Source organism: Strix uralensis, chromosome 5, assembly GCF_047716275.1.
Source record: "Strix uralensis isolate ZFMK-TIS-50842 chromosome 5, bStrUra1, whole genome shotgun sequence".
In the NCBI taxonomy this organism is placed as follows: Eukaryota; Metazoa; Chordata; class Aves; order Strigiformes; family Strigidae; genus Strix; species Strix uralensis.
The window spans coordinates 43058873-43080288 of NC_133976.1; the positions used below are offsets into that span (position 1 = coordinate 43058873).

The 21416-nt window shown below is 43.4% G+C and overlaps 2 protein-coding genes across 2 annotated transcripts; one reads left to right on the forward strand and one right to left on the reverse strand.

Moving 5' to 3' along the window:
• The first annotated feature begins 220 nt into the window (after positions 1-220).
• Positions 221-11466, forward strand: LOC141944279 (glioma pathogenesis-related protein 1-like). Its single transcript, XM_074870601.1, has 6 exons — positions 221-476; positions 4985-5230; positions 7229-7338; positions 9239-9321; positions 10465-10491; positions 10575-11466. Exons 1-6 carry the CDS (start codon positions 297-299, stop codon positions 10724-10726), a joined length of 798 nt encoding a protein of 265 aa, XP_074726702.1. The 5' UTR covers positions 221-296; the 3' UTR covers positions 10727-11466.
• A 3566-nt stretch (positions 11467-15032) lies between these two features.
• KRR1 (KRR1 small subunit processome component homolog) lies at positions 15033-21132 on the reverse strand. The gene is made up of 10 exons (XM_074870603.1): positions 21010-21132; positions 20274-20449; positions 19633-19767; positions 19284-19409; positions 19109-19192; positions 18409-18465; positions 17744-17914; positions 17497-17574; positions 17284-17377; positions 15033-15677 (listed from the first exon to the last, which is right to left on the reverse strand). Exons 1-10 carry the CDS (start codon positions 21092-21094, stop codon positions 15535-15537), a joined length of 1149 nt encoding a protein of 382 aa, XP_074726704.1. The 5' UTR covers positions 21095-21132; the 3' UTR covers positions 15033-15534.
• Positions 21133-21416: the final 284 nt, after the last annotated feature.

Here is a 21416-nt window from a genome sequence, read left to right on the forward strand (position 1 = left end):
AGATACAAAACAAAAAAGAAAGGAGAGAAGAATCTTGCCCACCACAATTAAAGAAGAAAAAGAGAGACAAAGCTGCCAGAACTCTGATGTGATCTTGTAGCTTGATTTCCTTATTCTCATAGCAACGCTCCTGAAATGTGACTCATTTCCTGTGACCAACGCCATACTCAATTACCATGGCTAAGATAAGTCCAGCCCACAAGCCTTCCAAGCAAAACGCTGCTGGTGAAGCTAAAACCACCTCGTACAGCTGAAACACTCTGCTCTTAAAGCTGGAAGACCAGAGACTGAGAATCATGACAAGCAGATTTTCTGCTTGTGTGCTGGCTGTACTGCACTTCTGTTGTTCCTCTGACTCCTATGAACCACCGACATTGCCTGATGTTGGAGATCCAAAGTTTATTGAGGAATGTGTGCGAACCCATAACAGATTCCGGTCAGAAGTGAATCCAGCAGCCAGCAACATGCTCTACATGGTAAGGGGATCTTACATGCCAGTGTGTAGCATTGTGATGATGTTTATAATTCTCAAAGACTGGTTTTGTGATCAAATGACAAAAAAAAAAAAAAGAAAAAAAAATAACCTCCTGGGTTCATAAGAGCTACTTCTTTTTAAAGCAGAGAAAAAGGCTCTGGTTATCAGATGGCTTTGTGCAATCAGGTACATGCATAGTTTTGTCTGGCTTAATTTCCTCATTTGAAACCCATGTTTTCAACCTCAACCTAATGCTGTCATTTTGTACTGTGAAAAGCCTCCTCATTCCAAGGCAGCACAGCTCAACAGCCCGGGGTGTAATTTATGTGCAGAACTAAGCACAACCTTTCATACTTGAGTTGGCAAGGGCAGAGACCGTTGCCAAACGACACTGGAGAGCTTTCTCTAAGCTTTCTTTGCAAGGCTCTCACAGACCGAGCCAACAGAGCAGCTGTTTCGAGGTGCTGGGGCTGCAGGGGAAGCCAAAAAGCAACAAGTGCAGCAGGAGCGAGCGCTGGAGGCATCAGGTCCTGCACCGTTTTGCCCTGCTGCCCTCTTGCTGGACACATCAGGGGGCAACATCTGCAGCCACCATGCAAAAGACAGCCTGTCATGATTCAAAATATACCCAAAAGTGGCAACCTCTTATTTCAGATGGCTCGTGACACTTGTCCCTCTGCTGGGTGGCACATGAACACAGAGCAAGGAGGAAGCTGTAAATGCATGCACAAAGCTGGGCTTATGGCTGAGAAGCCCATCTCTGATTTGAGATGTTTAATTCCAGTAGCTTGGGAGCTGTCTCTTGCAACATCTATTGCTTTTCGTGCTTTGACTGGGTGATACTTGAGATATCTTGGGATAATGTCCACAGATCTCTCAGATAGACCATAGCCATTGTCCTGATTCTGATCTCTTTCCTCGCGCTCCTCTTTCTTACTATCTCGCATGGTCACCACCAGAAGAGAACATAACCATATCAGTAATTAGCAACACCCCAGCTCAAGTTCCAAAAACAAAAGCTCATTTTCCATTTCTGGTTGTCAAACATGAAAAAAGAAGTGCCCGTTAGGGAGGGGCAAGTGAACAGTGAGCAAGCTCGAGTTGCAAGCCTGACAGGAAACGATTCAGTTTCTCTTCCAGATGTATCTTTTACTTCAGCTTTCTTCAGCCGGGCATCCTGAACTTCCAGTACATATTGCTCCAGACTGTTTTCTAGATTGCTTTACTGACCTTACACTAACAAAATCCTGCTATTCTGTATTAAAAGAACAGTATTAATCTCTTTAAATTGTTCCTAATTATTCCATTTGGAAAATGAAAGAACTGAAATCTGAAAAAAACAGCTTAAGAAACAAAGAAAGATTACTACAAATAAAACAAGAACTAAATCATGGTATGTTTCTTTTAAAAAACTGCAAAAACCCTAGTCTTAAAAAACCTCTCCCAGGAAGAATTTAATGTGGAGAAAGTAGTACAATACATGATAATGAAAGTAAAAACATTGGAATTGAAAACAGCATATTTCTTCATTTCTGAATGGCCTTTAACACTTCAAAAATGAGGAAAAGAAGATGACTTCTTTATTTCACAGGGAGCTTCTATTTGCTGTAGATAACTGTCCACCTAGATATGTAAAAATGAAGACTATGAACTCAGGGCATTTCCACCTTTTGGAAAAATACTCTTTCAAAAGAAAATACAAGACAAACTCCTTTAACTGTAAGTAACAAAGCCCAACCATCTATTTGTAATACATTTAATATAAAATGAGAACGCTGATCTGATGTGCATTTTCCCCCATGCAGTTTAGTCCAATCTTTTTGCAGAAATGCAGTTTCATAAGCAAATGAGGAGTATAACTATAGTTAAATGGAAGATCATTCTGAACTATCAGTTTCTGCACTTTGCCTTTTCAACTGTCAGCCAATTTAAGCACTGACACACAAAAAAAAGTACATTTAAACTTCCTAATTTACCTTTAAACTTATTATTAGTACTATTATAGAATGATGGAGAAAAGAGATGTGCAGACTCTTAAAAAGCATAATGTGAAGAACAAGACCATGAAGTATTAAGGTGCATCCACCACTGTCGTACATTTTTCATCATGGTCTTCTGCTTGCAACCTCAGAGCATTGCCAAGATGTAAACTGTAGCCTCTGTCTTAACTTGCTAGATTTTGTTCATTGTCCTTAGAAGTTATCATCTAAGGAAATATCAACTGCTCACTTGAAATAAGACACCCTACCCCAAATTTACCTTTAATATTTGAGTTCCTAGGCAAATTATTTGTGTTAGTTTTGTGGTGTATTGGGTTTGCATGGCAAGGTTTTTGTAGCAGGGGGGCTACAGGGTGGCTTCTGTAAGAAGCTGCTAGAAGCTTCCTCTATGTCCGATAGAGCCAATGCTAGCTGGCTCGAAGACAGACCTACTGCCGGCCAAGGCCAAGCTCATCAGTGATGGTGGTAGTGACTTTGTGGTAAGGTATTTAAGAAGGGAAAAAAAAAGCTGCGCAACAGCAATTGCAGCTGGGAGAGAGGAGTGAGAATATGTGAGACAAACAACTCTGCAAACATGAAAGTCAGTGAAGAAGGAAGGGGAGGAGGTGCTCCAGGTGCCAGAGCAGAGATTCCCCTGCAGCCTGTGGTGCAGACCATGGTGGGACAAGCTGTGCCCCTGCAGCCCACGGAGATGCACAGTGGAGCAGAGATCCACCTGCAGCCCGGGGAGGACCCCACGACAGAGCAGGTAGGTGCCTGAAGGAGGCTGTGACCCCGTGGGAAGCCTGTGCTGGAGCAGGCTCCTGGCAGGACTTGTGGCCCCGTGGAGAGAGGAGCCCACGCTGGAGCAGGTTTGCTGGCAGGACTTGTGACCCTGTGGGGGACCCATGCTGGAGCAGTCTGTGCCTGAAGAACTACAGCCCGTGGGAAGGATTCACATTGGAGAAGTTCATGGAGGACTGTCTCTCATGGGAGGGACCCCACGCTGGAGCAGGTGAAGAGTGTGAGGAGTCCTCCCCTTGAGGAAGGAGCAGCAGAGACAATGAGTGATGAACTGACCGCAACCCCCTGCACTGCTCAGAGGGAGGAGGTAGAGAAAGTGGGAGTAAAGTTAAGCCTGGGAAGAAGGGAGGGGTGTGGGGAAGGTGATTTTAAGATTTAGTTTTATTTCTCATTATCCTGGTCTGATTTCACTGGTAATAAATTAAATTTCCCCAGGTCGAGTCTGTTTTACCCATGGCAGTAATCGGTGAGTGATCTCTCTCTGTCCTTATCTCGAACCATAAGCCTTTGGTTGTATTTTCTCTCCCCTGTCTACCTGAGGAGGGAGAGTGACAGAGCAGCTTTGGTGGGCATCTGATGTCCACCACAGTGGGAAAATACACTCCCCCACAAATGTTAGCCATAGGAAGAAATGGAAGACATAGGTTACAAAATATTTGAAATCTCTGCAGATGTATTTTGGTGTGATCTTACAATTTTTAATTACTTACTGGTAGCATAAACAATACACAAACTGTTTCAGACTTATCTATGGTACAAAAAAGTTGTATTATGTAAAACATAGACATAAAATCTAACAACCACCTTTTCCTTAGTCACTGTTACTGATCTGTTCAAAACTATTTCTCTAGTGATTCTATTGTTTGCAGAAGCAACTGAGATAATTTAATCCATGTAGAAAAGTACAAATAAAAAGGTTTATTTTTTAAAAAAGTCCAATCCAAAATAGTTCAGCAGTGTTGAACAACTTCATTTACATGACACAAAGTGTATCTAGAACTACAGGCACACACTTGTGGTACTGCATTTCCCAGGAGGTACAATACTGTATTTGCTTAATCAAGTTGTATGAACAAGAAAACCCAGCAAAAACAGACACCACCTCCAGTGCAAACGAAAGACATTTATATAACTCAATTGCTTAAATAACCACTTTCTGTAGGATTGAATAGCGAGTGATTGCACAAATATGAATTCAGCACTAACATTTGAAGCCACCAAATACAAAGATGGAAACCAAGGGTTGAGTTTAAACTGTCCCGAAAATCCCAGCATGCTTGTGAACTGACCTGCAAGCAGTGGCCTTAATGCGTGAGGCTGCACAAGACTCCAGTCAGGTACAGTAAGCATACCCTGCAGTCTCCAGATTTCCTGTAAATTCACTGTTTAAATTACATTAATGTTCTCTCACAGCCAGCATAGCCTGGAAATGCACATTGTGCCCCAAACGCTGTATTTGACTGACATACAGCTCTTGGTGTCCAACAAACCAGCAGGCCAAGATCATCCACCACCCCAAAAACTTCCTCAAGTTTAATGAGTAACTAAGTTCAAATCAGAAATGAACCTACAAGCCAATTTACCATGTAGTCTGCAAGTCTCAGCAGAAGCAAAACCCAAATGAACTCCAAGCATATATACTACTGAGACCCAGCTTCTGAAAGTTGCTCTGAATTACTGCATTACTAAGATACCAAAGTGATTTTTAGTTGTCTTTATTTTGCAGAGTTGGGATCCAGATTTGGCAACAACTGCGAAAGCTTGGGCAAAGAAATGCCTGTTTAAACATAATACGTACCTCAAAGAGCCAGGGCAGGCTCACCCCAAATTTACCTCTGTTGGAGAAAACCTCTGGACTGGCTCAATTTCTATTTTTACTGTGCAAGGAGCCATCACCTCTTGGCATGACGAGGTCAACGCCTACAATTATGCCACCACTAATTGCAGAGGAGCTTGTGGCCACTATACACAGGTAGGCATTGTGTTTCTCCATCTAAACCATGAATCAGCATCGCCATTTGAAACTCTAGATTTGAAGATTCAGTGAACTGTTTTCCAAGTGCTGTAGTCTTATTTTATGACGGGGTGCACAAGACGTTCTCATGTCCCCATTTTAGGGAGGAAACGAATCACTGCATTAATATTTTAAATATGCCAGTTGTATATTGTTTCCAGGAAGAAAACAGGACAGCTGTCAAGCAGTCAGATTTAGCCAAACAGTGGCCAAAGACCAGGCAATGGCAATGGCTGTGGGCTACAGTGCCTGGTGGGACAAGGTCCCAGCTCTAGCAGTCAGCCTCCTCATGCCAAGGGATGGGGAAATACTGGCATGTAAAGAGATGTCTGCAGCTCTGCAAGCATCATGTGCACATTTTTCAAAACCATCATTCCCAAAGAGCGCAAAGTTAGGATGAGGAGTGCCGCTGCCCTGCAATGCCATGATCACTAACCACAGCTATGGGAGAGAAGGACAGCTTGCAACAGTGCCTCTAGGGATTATTAAATATTTTATGTGGAGACACACATATGCATTTAGGATTTGAAGAGACGAGCTGAAGCAGGTGGGGTGTCTGAATGACACGTGCAGGTATTTGGGTGCAGAGAAGATATATGGCTGCAGGAGCTGTGACAGGTCACAGTGTGCTGCTTTTTGACCTTGCTCAGAAGAACACAGCAGGAGTCAGCATCTGAAAAGTGCAGTGAAACGCACCTTACCCAGCACTAAGGCACAGTGGTTTTTACCATGTTGTTTGTAGAGGAGCAGCCCAGGCAGTTGCATGGGGGAGAACAAGAAAATAACATTATTTTCACTTGAAGTCAGCAGTGATAATGACTGTAGCTAGAAGCTGTGTGTCTGCCAGCTTTGGGAGGCATCCTTGGGTCTGAATCTTCAGGGAACCTCTCGTTCCTCTCCCTCCTTCCCAGCTGTGGAGAAGTTTCCCCTGGGTACAATTACTGCAGTTACCACAACCACATCCCCAGCATATGCCTCAGCCAGTGGCTGCCTGGGATGGGGAGGGTCCTGTGATTTGGTCCTTCACCATCCTTGGGGATGCAGTTGTCTATGGCTGGCATCAGGAGCAGCCTCTGCTCTGCTGCTGCACTGAGAACACCCTCAGGAGCCAGAAGATTGTCCCCTCTTCCCAGAGCTTGCAACAAACAGGCACAAACAGAAAGGGCCAGGCTGCCCCTTCAAATCAGTGGAGGCACGAGTGTGTTTCTTCATCTCCTATGCTGCCAGGATCTCTCCACATCTCTCACGTAGTCAGTCATCGCTGCTGCTGTATCACCCTCAGGTACTGCTGCGCCCTCGTCTCCCCTCTGCTTCTGTCACAGGGTTTATTCTTCCAGGACTGCAGCATTTGGCTGCACTGTCATCTTTGAGATGGATATAGGATGCTGGATTGCACTGAACGGCTCTGGCAGACAGAGGATCACTAGATGATGTAATGTACTCACCTCTACATTATCTTAGTCATGGCCATGATACTAAAAGGCAGGACTGCAGCACAGACAATCTCCTTTTCCCTGCTCCTCCCATAACACCAGTGCCTTCTGGCAATTTGCCTATCAGCCCTCGTAGGAGCTGTAGCAGATCATGCAGCCTTTTCTGCACAGATTTGATCTGATCTCTCCCAGCAGGAAAGACAGAAAGTTAATGTATTACCTTGAAGCAAAGGAGACAAACTTCACCTTCTCCTCTGCAAGAAAACTAGCTGTTACAGCCAGTTATTCTTTCTTTCAGAGTGATTTTAACAAATATCTGGTAAATTGGGCAAAACAATCAGGCATTTTTTCAGAACAAACTGCGGTTTTGAGATCCATCGGTGCTGCTCTCCCCCATGAAACCTGCCCAAGGACTGCTCCTCAGCCAATTTGTTGTTGTGAAACAGGAGGGCAGGTCTTCTCCCTAACACTTCAGATGCTGAAGCAAAGTCTTTGTCACCCATGTACCCATCTGTCTTTGCAGATTGTTTGGGCTACAAGCTACAAGGTTGGCTGTGCTGTCCACTTCTGTCCCAGTGTGGCATACTCCTCCATAACCAACGCAGCACACTTCATCTGCAACTACGGGCCGGCGTAAGGTTTTTAATTATAAATATTTCACAGGGTTTGGGTCCTACCCCTTCCCTCCCACAACATGCAACTTTATTAGATGGGTCCATCTATTCAAGTTTTTTGTAGGAGGAAATGGTCCCCAAAATAGAGAAAGAGGTACACCTCTGTCCAACCAGCTTTTTTTTGCTAGAGGAGGGCTATGTATTGGAGCCAAAAAAGCAGTGGCACTGGTAGAAGGGGTAAAATACAAGATGCTGACATGAAAATACTGAAGTGATCATTTGAAAATTAATCCCTTGCTCCTGAGTGCCCAGATGGCCCCACAGTTGCGAAGGTGCAAGCCCGAAGTCTGAAAATATTTCCACATGGGCCTGCAGAATTAAGTCTCTAGGTCAATGGTTTGGATAAATATTGAAGGGTACAATGCTTGCAGCTGCAGTTTTAGCAGCTGAGGTTTGCTTGTGAGGCTAGGGTTGCTCAAGGCAAAATTTTATCTAGAGGTTCTTTATATGGATAGTCAGTAGGATATCCAGCTAGGATGGCTTTTACCCTTCTCCAGCTAATTAATGCCACCACAGTCTAAATACAGCTTTAAAAGCTTGACATGCATACCATGTTGGGCAAAGGCCAGGCCAGCTCATGAACTTGAGCAAGTTTGGGATTCCTGTTGTCTGTGCTTCATCCTTGGAAGAGTATGTACCTCTGACCAGATACCTTGAAATGACACAGCTGCTGCTGTGCCAAAGCAACAAAACTGCTCTCCCCATAAGCCCCACACCCAAAGGGGATGGGCAACCATTGCCTCTGCCAGTTCTTGAGCAAATAGCCACTGATCACCCAGGGCAGTCTCTTCTTTCCCTTCTCGGCACTTGCTATGCATCCCACCATGCTAGATGGTGCAGAAACCCTGTGCACAGGCAAGCAGGCCCCCAGCACTGCTGGAAGGTGCTCTCTGTCCCCCGAGCCTCATGTCTGGACATGAGCCAGGGCTTTCTCCTTCTGCCCCTTAGCCAATATCTGTATCTTACAGAGGATTGAAATCATGCTGGATTGCTTGCCCTGAAGGGAAGGAGAGCGGTGCCCTCACCCTCAACAGCACCCAGCAGAGAAGCCCTCTGCCAGGGGTCAAAGCAAGATGCATGCACAATTTCAGTTCCTAAAGTGAATATACTCTCAAGGATTTTCTTCAGCTTAGACCAAGCAATGAAAGCCTCACCTTGCTGAAAGTAATGAGGTTTTACCACGAAGTTTAGCACTGCTGAGAGTGCATGCCTATAAAATCCCTCTCAGTGTGTTTATGGGCAGTTTGAGGCACACTGTAAATCTTGCTTTGGCCATGCTTCAAGCAAAGTGAAGCACTGAGATGTGTTTGGTGCAGTATCAGAGGTGGGCAGGTAATATCAAGCCAAGAGCCTGGGCAGAGGTAGCTGGTACCATTCACACTGCTGGCAGAGGGAGGTAGCAGGGGGAGACACACACTGCTCATAAAATATTTACCAACAAATGGATGAAATCACTACTTATGAGAGATTCTCCAGCACCAGAGATTCCTCTTCAAGGTGTAATATGCACATACATACACATATGCGTGTACATACACAGTAACTGAACCTGCTTTTACTCCCAGAGTACGAACCAGCTTTAAGAGCCCACAGTCTCCACACACAAATTATCCAGCTTTGAGACTATTTTAATTGCCAGGTTTGCAATACTGCTGTCTCCAGGTTCCTAAACAACAGGGTGCCCCATTACACTTAACTTCTGCATGTCTTGGGCACAGGGCACTCAGACAGGGACCCTCCAAAAACCATCTCCCTATCAACATAAGTGAAACAAAACTCAGGTTAAAAACTAGTTAGTGGTAGGTGTTAACGTTCCCCTCCCAAGGGCCATTTGAGAGCAGTGTTACTTGCCTTCACAGTGGGAATTACCCAGGGCGCCCATACAAGACAGGAGCAGCATGCAGCGACTGCAACGGCGAGCAGTGTGCGGGTCGGCTGTGTCGTAAGTACAAGACAACCAGTCCTCCTCCCCAAGCACGTGGAGAAAGGGAAAGAGCACACAAAAGATACTGGCAGGAGGCAGGCACAGTGCTCTCCTGTTCCTAAATATAGTCTGAAAAGCTGCAGTCAGAAACCAAGTGAGCAGTGATGCACAAAGATTGGGGGGAGGGCAGAAAGAGCCTGTTTTCTACCCCAGGGAGTGACAGGAAGGGATCTGCTCCTCAGGTGCTGGAGGGTATGATACAGGAGATATAGTGGCTGCAGTTTAAGGTAATATTATCGCTGCCAGAAGTTATAGCTTGCAGAAATCGGAAGCACGGAAGGGGATACACATACCCTTCTGGGGGCTCCAGATTATTATCTGGTGCATGAGCTGCAGCTTGAGCCGGTGTGCAGGTCCAAGTGATCCTTGCTGCCGCCGTGTCACTGCAGGAGGGGAGAGCTACCATGGCACTGCCAAAGCTGCTCACTCCAGTGAACATCAGCCAGGCCATCTGCTTTCCCCTAAACACCAGGAAAGAGCCAGACTGACATGCAAGAGACCTTCATGGGGATGTGGTGTTCAGTCTGGGCCCCTGGCAGCCCACCTGATTCTCCTGCACTTGGCTTTGCTGGATGGCGTCAGGAGACCTTCTCCAATTCCTGTAAAAGGACAAGGCATTGTGCTGTGGACATCTGCCCAGGGAGAGCTGAGGGTACAGTCACACTTTTCCCCAGCACTCGACCTCAGATGAACTAATGGAGAGGGAAGGTGACATTAAAACACCAGCACTGCAGAAACAAGAGGGAGTCCCTGATGCATGGGACTGTTTAATATTAGCTACAGGCTGAGGATCTTGAATGCATGGCACTGGGTGAAAGCCAAAGTGATCCTGGAAAGCACACCTGGGGAAGCGAGTCCTCTCTATGCCAACCACTGGTGAGAGAAATCAACATGGTGTGATCAAGCGCTACTCAGCAAAGGCCTGAGACTCGCTGCAGGGCTCTCCCGAAGTCAGCGGGTCTTTGCTTCTTCCTGGAAAGAAACACAGCTCCCATAGCTGTATTTGTGAGCACATTGAGGCTCACAGTTCATTCCCTTTTGCTTAGACTCAAATTGTTTATAATGTATGTCTGTTTACATTCACTTCTTTTCTCTCTCCAGAAAATGCAGAGCGTGACAAAGTCATTAGTAAGTACCACCAGAATTACTGCTTCCATTTGTTGCCCTTGGCGCAGTTATACTTGAAAACAAGTAACTTGTTTTGTTCATAGGTGATTCCAGGTGGCGTCCAGACTGGGACAGACCTGCATGTGATGAGTACTGCATCACCGTTATTGCTTTAAGGACACTACTCTTTATACTGACAATTCTGGCCACCTGGCTCCTACCAAAATACTGGCCTCTAGCACCCGCCAGTGAGTGATGCACATGCAGAAGACCATGAGAGCACTTAGGTCAACTCATCCCTTCCCTTCACATAAGTTACTGGCAGCACAAATATCTGTAGAGACATTGTTTTCATCCACAGGTGATTTAGAAGAAGAGCAATACCATCTTTGTTGCAGGCAGCACCTCGTTGAGCTGATAAGCAGCTTTCTCATTGATCAGAACCAGTAACAGATTTTAAATTACCCATGTGTGGAATGGTGTGAGTGGGATCTGGTGGGTAAGGGAGCATGCTGCCCAGTGGTGCAGCATGCTCCCTTGAGGTGCAGGCAGCTGCCCACCACACTTTCTTAGGAAGGGCTGAAGGGTACCCAGCCCAGGTCCCAGCCCCGGCCAAGGCCCCAGGCAGAGCACGCTCCTTCCTTGTTCCTATCGTGCTCTTTCCTTGTACAGTCCTCCAGCAAGATGTAGAGTAGCCTGGAGAGGTTTTTCATTTAAATGGGTTTTTTTAAAGAATTTTTGGACCCCTGTGAGCTCTGGCATTTGCATCCTGGGGCAGGCAGTGTGTTTCCTAGTCTCATAGTGCACTGGGGCCACTGGCACTTCTCTCTACTTTGAATTTGGTTTTAAACACATCATCTGTGCCAAGACGTAGTTTCACCTGTGTTTACACGTGATTGTGTATCACTGCAATCTTTCCTGTTTTTTTTTCTTTTTTCTGAGCGTAGATTTTTTGACTGTTGTTTCAAATAATAAATCATTATTTCCTGCTTCCCATGTATGGCAATCGTGTATTTGCAACATGCGCTAAAGCTTAACCCATGAACTAAAGCTGGTGCACAAAAAAACCCCACATTCAGCTCCATCCTGCACAATGCTGAGAAACACAATACTGAGAAAGATGGCATAAAACTCCAGATAAAATTATGCTGTGCCCATAGTTATGCCTTTGGCTCAACAGCTGCCAAGGGATGAGTCTGCTGGAACCTGCACATCTGGAGCAGGCAGACAGCAGCAGGGACAGCTGCTGTGTTCAGCTGGGTGTGTCCTCTACGGACCACAGTCACTCAGCTGGAGCGGAGGCTAGAAGGAGCAGAGCTGCACAAACTCACAGCTGGACAGTAGCGATCCATATCTATGTGGAGGTGGGTTTAGATGCCTCTGCACCATGCCCCTCTGCAGGGCACAGACATGCACTGCTGTAAAGGAAGCCAGGAAGTTCTCCTCGCCACTTCATTTCTGCAGGCGTGCTGCCCCTGCAGCACCTGTCAGTGTTTCTGCACACCCACTCCCAACCCCACTACTTGGGTGGATTTTAACTGAAAACACTGGAACTGGGACCCAAAGTTTCTCATGTTATTCTTCCAGGTAGTTTACTGCTTGCACTAGAATCATCTCAGCATGGCAGCATTCCCTGAAAAAATCATTTTTCACACTGCAAATAGGGCTGGGGACAAAATTACAGATTTCACCCTTGATATATCTTTATATTTAGTTTGTTGGCTACCAGAGCCTCCATAGCCAAGACATCACAGTTGCAGACAGGAGATCTCCATGCTCCAGTCATCAGGGCCAGTACCCACCCTGCCCTACTTGTGAGAGCGCCAAACTCAGTTCTGTCTTCCAAACTGGGCAGATTAAGGTGTTTAAAAAAAACAGTGCCCACTGCAAAAGCAAGGCCATGGGTCTATCTGTTAAAAAGAGCAGCTATTTTCCTCTCCACTTGTCTTCTTGCCACTCTTTTGTGCAAGACCCAAGCCTCAAGTTCCATTTACTGCAAAATCCCATCTGAAAACGGGCCAGCAAGCGGCACACGGGCAGCAGGACTCATGCTGTGTTCGCTCTCTTGCACAGGGCTCCCGCACCAGCTCAGAGCCTGGCATGGTATCTGCCCCACTGAAACTACATGCAGTTAGAACCTACTACTGCAAAGAGAAATGTTGGAGAGGGAAGAGCGTATGCTGCTGTGTCCAGGGAGCAAAAATGAGCTCAGCAGGAATTCTCCCCTGCTTAGTTTAATCTATGCTTGGTCTCCAGAATAAACAGAATGAACACAGATCCCTTAAAGTTCAAAAAATTCACAGTACTGTCATTTAACTATATACTTCAGCAGCTCTAAGGAAACACCACAGAAAAAGCTTCATTAAAAAAACCTGCAAATCACTAGGGCTTAGGGGAAGAAAACACCAAACTTTACAACATTGTATCTTTCAAACAAAAAAGCCTGGAAGTCAAGAAGTCAAAGCTCAACAAGTACTGCATCTCATTTTAAGGACATACAAAAATCCAGATATTTAACTCTGGATGATCAAACCACTTTGAGTTGTCCACATTTATCTTACGGCATATGCCCATGAATTCCATACGATAAATACAAAACACTAATATATAAATACAGCCTTCAGGTACTTCTTTTGCAAGTCTGTAAACTCTACAATCAGTTTAAGGAGATAATTTGCAATAGTTCAAGCTGTTCTGAAAATACTATAAAATCTTTTTCATTCTTCCAAATCCACTTTATTATTCTATTATTTACTTTTTATACAAGTATAAAAACTGTATAGCCATATTTTCTCAGAAAACAGGTGCAAAAAGCACCAACAGTGAGCCCATGTAGCCAGTTACTGTTCAGATATGGACTCTTGAGCACACAAATCCATTGGTTTAACTTGCCTCAAGAATATGAGTAAGCTTTCTTGATTTTCTGGTTTAAATAAATAAATGTCCAACCCACAATCCTTGAAACCTATCAACCATAACAACTGAAAGCGATTAAACACGATGTAAAGCCTTTTCACTCCATAACTACAGAAGGAGAAGTCTTCCTGAAGTCTGTTAAGTTTTACTACGGGTAGGAATTTGATGCAAAAGCTACATAGATGCTGCAGCTGTGGGTCCTAAATTAAAAAAGCAAACTTCCATGAAAGTATGTATAATTTAAGGCCAGGCTGCCACCAAGCTGAGCTATGCTTTCCTGCACTGCAACTCAGGCGATCAGGCAGTTAGCTGATGCTGCTGGAAAACACTTTTTGTAGGGTGCTTTTAGCTAGACCAGGTTCCAGAAATGAAATGCCAGCCTGCAAGACCAGTGTAGGGCAACCAGCCCTAGACTTGTTTTTAACTTTTTAGACAACGGGGGAACACCTGGGCCAGTCTTCTGCAGTGAAAGGGGCTTTGTCCAGTCCAGATTAGAACCAAGGACTCTCCCTCCCCTGATAAACTCCTGCTCCTTCCCTGGCTACAGACTCCTCCTTACTGGCTTCTAGCTCTGCAGACTCCTGCTGAAGCACTCATTCGTGGGATCACTGTGACAACTGGCATTTAAACTCAAGTACTGCAGTGCCCCCTGTTGAAATTAGTCCTTTCACTACATGAGAGGTCTGAACTACCTGACCGGTGCTGAACTTCAGTCTCCCTGTTACACCATCACCTGCTAAACATCTTTCTAAAAAGCTTTTCCAAGATGGATGTTTGTGACTTACTTATCATATTCTCAGTGAAGTACCTGTTGAAGTAGTATTTTCCCGATTCCACAAGTAATTAAACTGCTGTATATGAACAATGGAGTCCCTAAAAGGATTGAGACCATTTTTTCCTTAAGTGCCAAGAAACGATCACATACCTGAAAAGCACACTAAGGGTAATGTTGCCCCCTACCCTAAAGGGCATTTTAGCTATTTCTCACTGCACACGTACTGGTCATTTAACCACATACATTCTAAATTCTTATTTATACATGTAAAAAAGGAAAGGGCTGTGTTTTCACTAATTCAGCTAAAAGGTCACTAACCTAAAAGCAGTGAGCTGCAATGTTCTAGCATAATCATTTCCCCTGCATGTGAAGGTGATCAAAATTCCAGAACCTGGCAAAAGCACTCCAACACAACCATGAAATTGTGTGGCTCTAACACCTCCTACTCATTACCTTTGTTTCTTCAATATCAGATGTATGAAATAAGTAACAGCTGCTCTTCCGGTGAACTTTATTTCATCACAATTTGCCTTTTCAGGCAACTCAACTTCCTCTAAAAAAGGGGAAGGGCCTCAAAAAAAAAAAAAAAAAAAAAAGAGGAACACAATTTCTTAAGTCTTTCTTGCAAGCAAGAAATAAATTAAGAATATATTTAAAGATAATGACTTCATGCTTTCCCTGCAGCACATTCCGTGTGGAAAGACACTTGCTCTGAATCACATTCCGTCTAACAGACTGCAGGGTAATCCTAATAAATGACAATTTATGAATGGCATCAATTAAGATTATGGTTTGAAGAATTCTCATATGAAGCTGTGAGCTTGTTTCCTGGAAAAGATGTAGGTTCTGCACTATATGACTAATTAAAGGATTTAAGAACAATGTATTAAAATAGTTTATTAACACCAAGACAAGACACCAAAAAAATGAGCTTTTACAGAAACAAAAGCATAATATAGTAATAAATCTTGCCCGTTTTGTAAAAGTTATCGCCATAACTGAGGCTGCATATAGTCTGGCAGTCTTTCACAGAATAACCTTAAACTCCCACCGAGTTCTCTGACCCTAATGTTTAACATCCTGCATCAAACTCCTAAATGTTTCTATTACGAAACCTTCCCTTCAGGCAGATGGATATTATCCAAATACACTCTCTTACTTTGTCAAACAGAAGCACAGATTTTCTTCACCAACCTTGGCAATTCTGCACAGCTGCTTTAGGTCCATTAATTAAACTGTACTTATGAAAAGAGAATGACCTTTCTACCTAGTCTTTTCTTGTTCAGATTATACTGACAGCAAGAAGTCTTGAATCTTCCAAGTGTGAAAATGTTCATTAACGCAGGAGAAAAGTGAGCATCTCAGGTGGTGAATTACTTTTTTTTCTTTTTTTTCTTTTCATCTGCTGCCATTTTTAACTTGACTTCTTCCACAGGAAGTGCTCCTAATTTCTTCTTCTTCGCGTTCTTTACCTTTTCCTTGATGGCTTCGATATCAATTTTTTTCTCAGTGGAGGCTACATAGTAAAAAATACAAAGATAACAGACATGAATTTTACCTTTTCTAAATTTTAAGTCTACAAGATGACTTCATATATAAACACAGTAAGCTGTATCCTGTGGCAGTGGTTAGGACTCATGTTCACTCACAATTTTATAAACTACTCTAATAATCATTTTTGTTGAAATTAGTTATTATCCACAAACTTCTTTCAGCAGAATTCTACGGAGAACAGTCATATAAAAAATCCTATACAACTGCATTCGAATACAGATGTCACACTCGGCACACATCCAAGCTACTGTCACCCACTCCTCAGACCACAGATGTACTCCTCTGAAATTAATACAGACACACTCTCTTAGACACAGGCCTATTGGCTTGGTTGGTCTCACATAAGAAGCGAAGAAATTAATTATTGAGTTCTTATACCTGGAGAAGCTTTCATGGTATTTTGTCTTTCTGCAAGTAACTAAGGTGGTAAGATCCCAAGCATGCCTGTCACATCCTTACACTCTCTCCCTGGCCATTCCTTAATGGCCATGCTTGGAAACAGGACAGGGAAGGATGGGCTGGGGGAATAGGATACAGATCTCTGACCCCTGCATGAAGACCTTTATAAGAGACTTCTACAGGGACCGCCAGAGTACTTAAACACTTAATGCTGAGCAACATGAATAACCTACTCTTAAATTCATCTAGATGATGGTATTTCCTCTTTTGCGCATGAGTCATGAGTTTGGATCTGACTCTCCTATCTCACACAGTTAATTCCTACATCTAACAGTGGGTACCAGCTGTCTTCTTTGGTTCTCAGTTCTTCCCTACATACAAACTACTGCTGTTTATTGTTGGAAGACTGAATGATTTCAGGTCAAAACACACAGGAGCTAGAAAACACAGTATTTGACATACAGTAAAGTCAATAGCAGGATCACTGAAAATTTACTGCCATCACAAAGAAGTACTGTATAAATGCTGCAGAACACATGTCTTTCAAGAAACATGAACTTTTCAGTTCGGAGGAAGTTGTGTAATATATAGTGCAATAATATGTAGGCAGTATAGCCTACAAAACATACATAGTATATGTAATACAACAAATGAATAGGTAGTATCATCAATGAATCCAGAAAACCGAAAACTTGTGTCTCTAGTGCGTAAAAAACCAAACCAGCTGAGAACACAAGTTCTTACTCTGCACATAGTGTGGTTTAACTTTTAGAAAAGATATGCTATTGTATACCAATACTTACTCACGGTATAAGTATTCAAGTAAGTACTGCTTTTGGGTTTCTTTTTCTGAACAGAACTGAATGCAAAAGTTATGGCAGCTTCACTACAAGACTACAAACCAAAAATTGATGTAGCCAGAGCAACCAATTGAGATGGCCGTCCCAGTATCTCCATCAGGAAAATGTTCTACAAAGAATTGTCATTTTATAGGTATAGAATTATGGGCTGCATTATCCTTCTACTGTCCCTGGCAACTCCAGGCATGGGTCTAACCACTAGGAATTTTTTACATGACCTTTCTTATTTCCTCCAGCTGTATCTCTGCAAAATCACTCACCCTAGGAATCAACAGCATGTTTTAGAACAGGAAAAAAAAAAATGGTTACCTTTCTTTGTTTTCACAACTGGCTTTTCCTTTGGTGGGATAAAAGCTTTATTTCTTTCTTCTTGTCTTTTCTTGATTGCATCTGCTTGCTTTGCCTAAAGTTACCAATAAAAAGGTCAAGTATCAGTAGAGCAGGGCAAAAGGGACCAAAAAAAAAAGAATTCCAAGTCAGCTGCCAAATGCTTTTTAACTGAGCAGTGGGTTAGAACTTTACCTTTATCTCTTCCACTTGCTTTCGTTTCTTCTGTCTTTCTTTCAAGAAGTATTCACCACTTGCCAATTCTTTATCAATCTGCATGAGACAAGTATCAAGAATCTTTAGGCAATTATGCATTATGAGCCAGATGTATAGTATCAGGAAATTAGATTTTGACAGAAAAGGCCTCATAACCCCTTGTTAGCAAGAACACGATTTCAAGTAGTGGTATATTCCTGCACAACCAAATAAAGTTTCAGCTGACCTGGCTTTCCGGCTGCGGAGGTGGGAACGGTGTGTACTCCTTCTTAGTATTTTTCTTCTTTGGCTCCTTGCGTTTTTTCAAGTTCTTCCGCTTGAACTTAGGCAAAAATCTTTCCCAACTTTGTGACCTTAGTTCAGGATCTTTTGATAATTCCCTTTTGATCATCAAAGTCTTCAGAATGTCACAAAGAAGTTATTAAAAAAAATAGTATTACGGTAGTAGCCAAGAGCTCCAAACTACAAGTTTTACTAAACTTTCTTACAGTGAATATGTTACATCCAAACCTTCCATCTCTCACTTCAGTAACAGTAGAGGGGTTTAATTATGAACAGCAGAACCAAAAAAATACATATGTCTCAAAACAGGGACAGACTGTACTGGAGAAAGTGCCTCAGTTTCAATGAGCAAGCATCAAGCAAACAACTGAAGGGATGAAAGTTTATACACAGTTTTCCTTTGATGTTTTCTCAGATGCTGTTAATGATATTATGGCAACATATCCTGGTAAAACAGAGGTTATCAAAGTCAGGGGTTTTTTAAAGCAGCATACTACAGAAATTCTTAAAAATAGATTACCATATAGAAACATGTAAATTATTAACATACAACTCTGAGCAGAAGTAGTATTTTCTTGTAAATAAAGATGGACAGCAGACCACACTAACCTTAATGTTATATATGGGATGTATATTCTTCATTGTGTCCAGAACAACTTTTCTAACCTGCATTTAATAACAAAGAACAGAAAACTCAGCAAGTATTTCATATTCTTTATGTCTATATATATTAAAATACCAGGTATACTATCTTGTTTCCTCTCCTTGGCCCTGCCCCACAAAGTAGGTAGATTTAAAAAGCTAACGCACATGGTTAACTGGAAGGCACAGCACTTCAGAAGTACCAATAATATTTTTATGTTTCTAATACACTCCAGCATGCCCCACATACATTACTTTCATGTTACCATGGATTTCATGGTGTCATGAGAAACTTGCTTTTGACAAGCATTCTCCTCCTACATAGTTACAAAAAACATACTGGATATTCCTTAATGTTACATATCATTAACTGTGCAGTATTTTCAGTCTTACACCTCATATCCAGAAATACACAAATTCGTGCTGAAAAAACCCCAAAACAGTATTTCACAAATGCTTTTTTACTTCCAAGACCGAAAGATCTGAGTCTAAACAAAATTCAGCAGCTAAGATGCTATGACTATGAACATTCATGTAAATGTAGCTTACTAACACATAGCTGAAAAATCAGTGAAATGCTCCTGAGGCTGCCAGATCTTGCCTCTCGTCTGCCCTCGAGCCAGACACAGAAGTATGCTACACAAACAGCTCATCTGCCTCCCCTTACCTCTTTTAGCCCACTGAAGGGTCCAAGAGCTGAAACAGTGTTGCCTTGCACCATAATATAACAGTTTGTTAACAGTTCCAGAGCCTACACCAAAAAAAGAAATTAAGTGTAAACTGAAGATGTGACACAAATTTGGGTCTAAGAATTGTCTGTTTACTACACCTATTGGAAATACCTTCAGAGTAGATCCTTTTGGTCCAAGAAGTCGTCCTCTTCTTTTTATAAAAGTGTCTCTTTTCCTCACCAGAGAGCCTATTTTAATGATGTCACATGCAACATCATCCTGAAGGATACGAACTGCCTAAAGAGACGAGAAGCAGGCAATATTGTCTGAACGTAAATGTATTATTCAGAAGTCAACAGAATACTTCAGTTTATTCTTCTCATGTCACTTTCAGATATATTTACTTCAAATACATATTTTGTTTTACTTGACTCACTTGAAAATCCCACATTTTGAAAACTCACTATTTTATAAGTATTATGATAGAATTTGATACAAACTTCCAGGATTTAATACAGACCTGTTCAAATGGAACGCTTCTTGCCAGAAGTTTTATTAAATCTCTAGCCCTGATGATTGCATACGGATCAAAAGTCTTCTTCGTGGTAGTGACAGTCATGCTTCCTTCAATTAGATCCAGCGTTGCGTTCACAAACTGCAATATTTGAAAAGAAATAGTGAATCAATCTCTAAGAATCCTGTATCTTTCATCTTTGGCAGTAAGAAGGTAACAAATAGAATGCTACATACTGAATGCAGATCCATTTTCCAAATTTCCTTAAGTGCCTTTCAGATTAAGGAAATTCACACACAGACAGATAAAAAAGACTGAATATATGTGTCACGCAGCCCCAAACACCACCCCCCTCCTCTCCCTGAATTTAGGCGCAACAAAGTTGTCAGTGCCTGGATGACAAGACACTTGCTGCTGCTGAGAGCTTTGCTGACAGCATCTGTAAAGAACTGCAAGTCTGGCTACACAGACTTTCACTTATTTTGATGCCAATAGAAAATGATACTACCAATTCTAAATGCAAGCACAGTAGAAATATATGCAAATACAGTATCAGAAAAGCAACTTGCACTGTTTTTATAAGCTCAAGAAAGACCTGTATCTCCCAAAAGGTAAAACATAGTATCGCAATTGTTAAGTATTTGTACATGTTCACTCAAGGCTTTCTGGACAAGTGGCCAGCACTCCTTCAAGTATGCTTCTCTATACTTCGGGAATAACGTTGCAAAACTGCTTTCTTCCAGCAGCCCTTTGGGATTATCCTCTCTCGTAAAGGCTGGCTCTTTCCATCCATCTGGCACTGTGAGAAGTTCAGATTCATCAACTGTTATAGGTAAAAAAAAAAAAAAGTTGTTTTTTCCTCCTTTTTCAATAGTGATTATTACATCTCTTCCCCGTTTAAGTACAAACAAAACAATAACTGAAAGCAGGGACACAAAGTTTTGTTAATACTCTGCTGAATGTTTTGCATCTCTTCTGACTTTAAAGAAATTACTGCTTTAAGTAATTTATTTTAAAAAAGAAAATAATTCCACAACTGAGATATGCGTTGCGGATAGGATATTACACAAGAGCAAGACACAGGCTGAGGCAGCGACCAGAGAACCGTGAGGACGGTCCCACCACAAGGCACCGCGCCCCTCGCACCCAACCGCCGCCTCTATCTTCCCCAGCGCCGCCAGCCGGGAAGCAGCCCGCCTGCCCCACGCTGCCTCTCCGCCTACACGAACCAGCGGCCCAGATCCTTAGTCCCGGGCTGTTTTCGGAAACCGGAGGGACTGCCGGGACGGGGCAGCAGACCGCGGCCAGGGGGAGACCCTCAGCCCGAGGGCTTCCCCGGCGAGCCGGCTACCAGCCCTGCACGGACCCTCACCCTGCTCCCACCTGTCGCCGCTTTCTTTTTGCTTTTGTTTTTTTGCTTTTCATTTTGCCTTGGCCCAGCCTCGGCCGCCTGGGGAGGATCCGCCATGTCCGCCCGCGCGCCACCCCTCACCCGGCGGCGGAAGCGCCGCGCGCCGGATGGGGAGGGGATGGGAGGCGCGGTGCACGCCGGGAGCCGCAGTGCACGCCGGGAGCCGCAGTCTCCGGGCGCGGCGGGGCTGAGGGGAGCGGGTGGTGGCGGTGTGAGGCGGCGTTGGGCGGACGGGCTGAGCGGTGGCTGCTCGAGTCTTGAGAGTGGCTTTACTGCTTGTGCTCACAACAATACGCCTTCTCCTACTGGGTTGTCCATCCCCGGGAGTTAAAAAGGGAAAATAAAGCCGGTGGGAAGAGGCAGGGGTGCCTGCTCTGCC

Excerpts from the sequence above, each read along its gene's own strand:
- LOC141944279 (XM_074870601.1), top strand. The coding sequence starts at position 297 with ATGACAAGCAGATTTTCTGCTTGTGTGCTGGCTGTACTGCACTTCTGT. Across the intron at positions 5,231-7,228 it reads CTTGTGGCCACTATACACAG|ATTGTTTGGGCTACAAGCTA; the intron begins GTAGGCATTGTG and ends CTGTCTTTGCAG. Across the intron at positions 9,322-10,464 it reads GTGTGCGGGTCGGCTGTGTC|AAAATGCAGAGCGTGACAAA; the intron begins GTAAGTACAAGA and ends TTCTCTCTCCAG.
- KRR1 (XM_074870603.1), bottom strand. The coding sequence starts at position 21,094 with ATGGCGGATCCTCCCCAGGCGGCCGAGGCTGGGCCAAGGCAAAATGAA. Across the intron at positions 20,450-21,009 it reads CAAAAAGAAAGCGGCGACAG|TTGATGAATCTGAACTTCTC; the intron begins GTGGGAGCAGGG and ends TACCTATAACAG. Across the intron at positions 17,575-17,743 it reads CTCCGCAGCCGGAAAGCCAG|ATTGATAAAGAATTGGCAAG; the intron begins GTCAGCTGAAAC and ends TGTCTCATGCAG.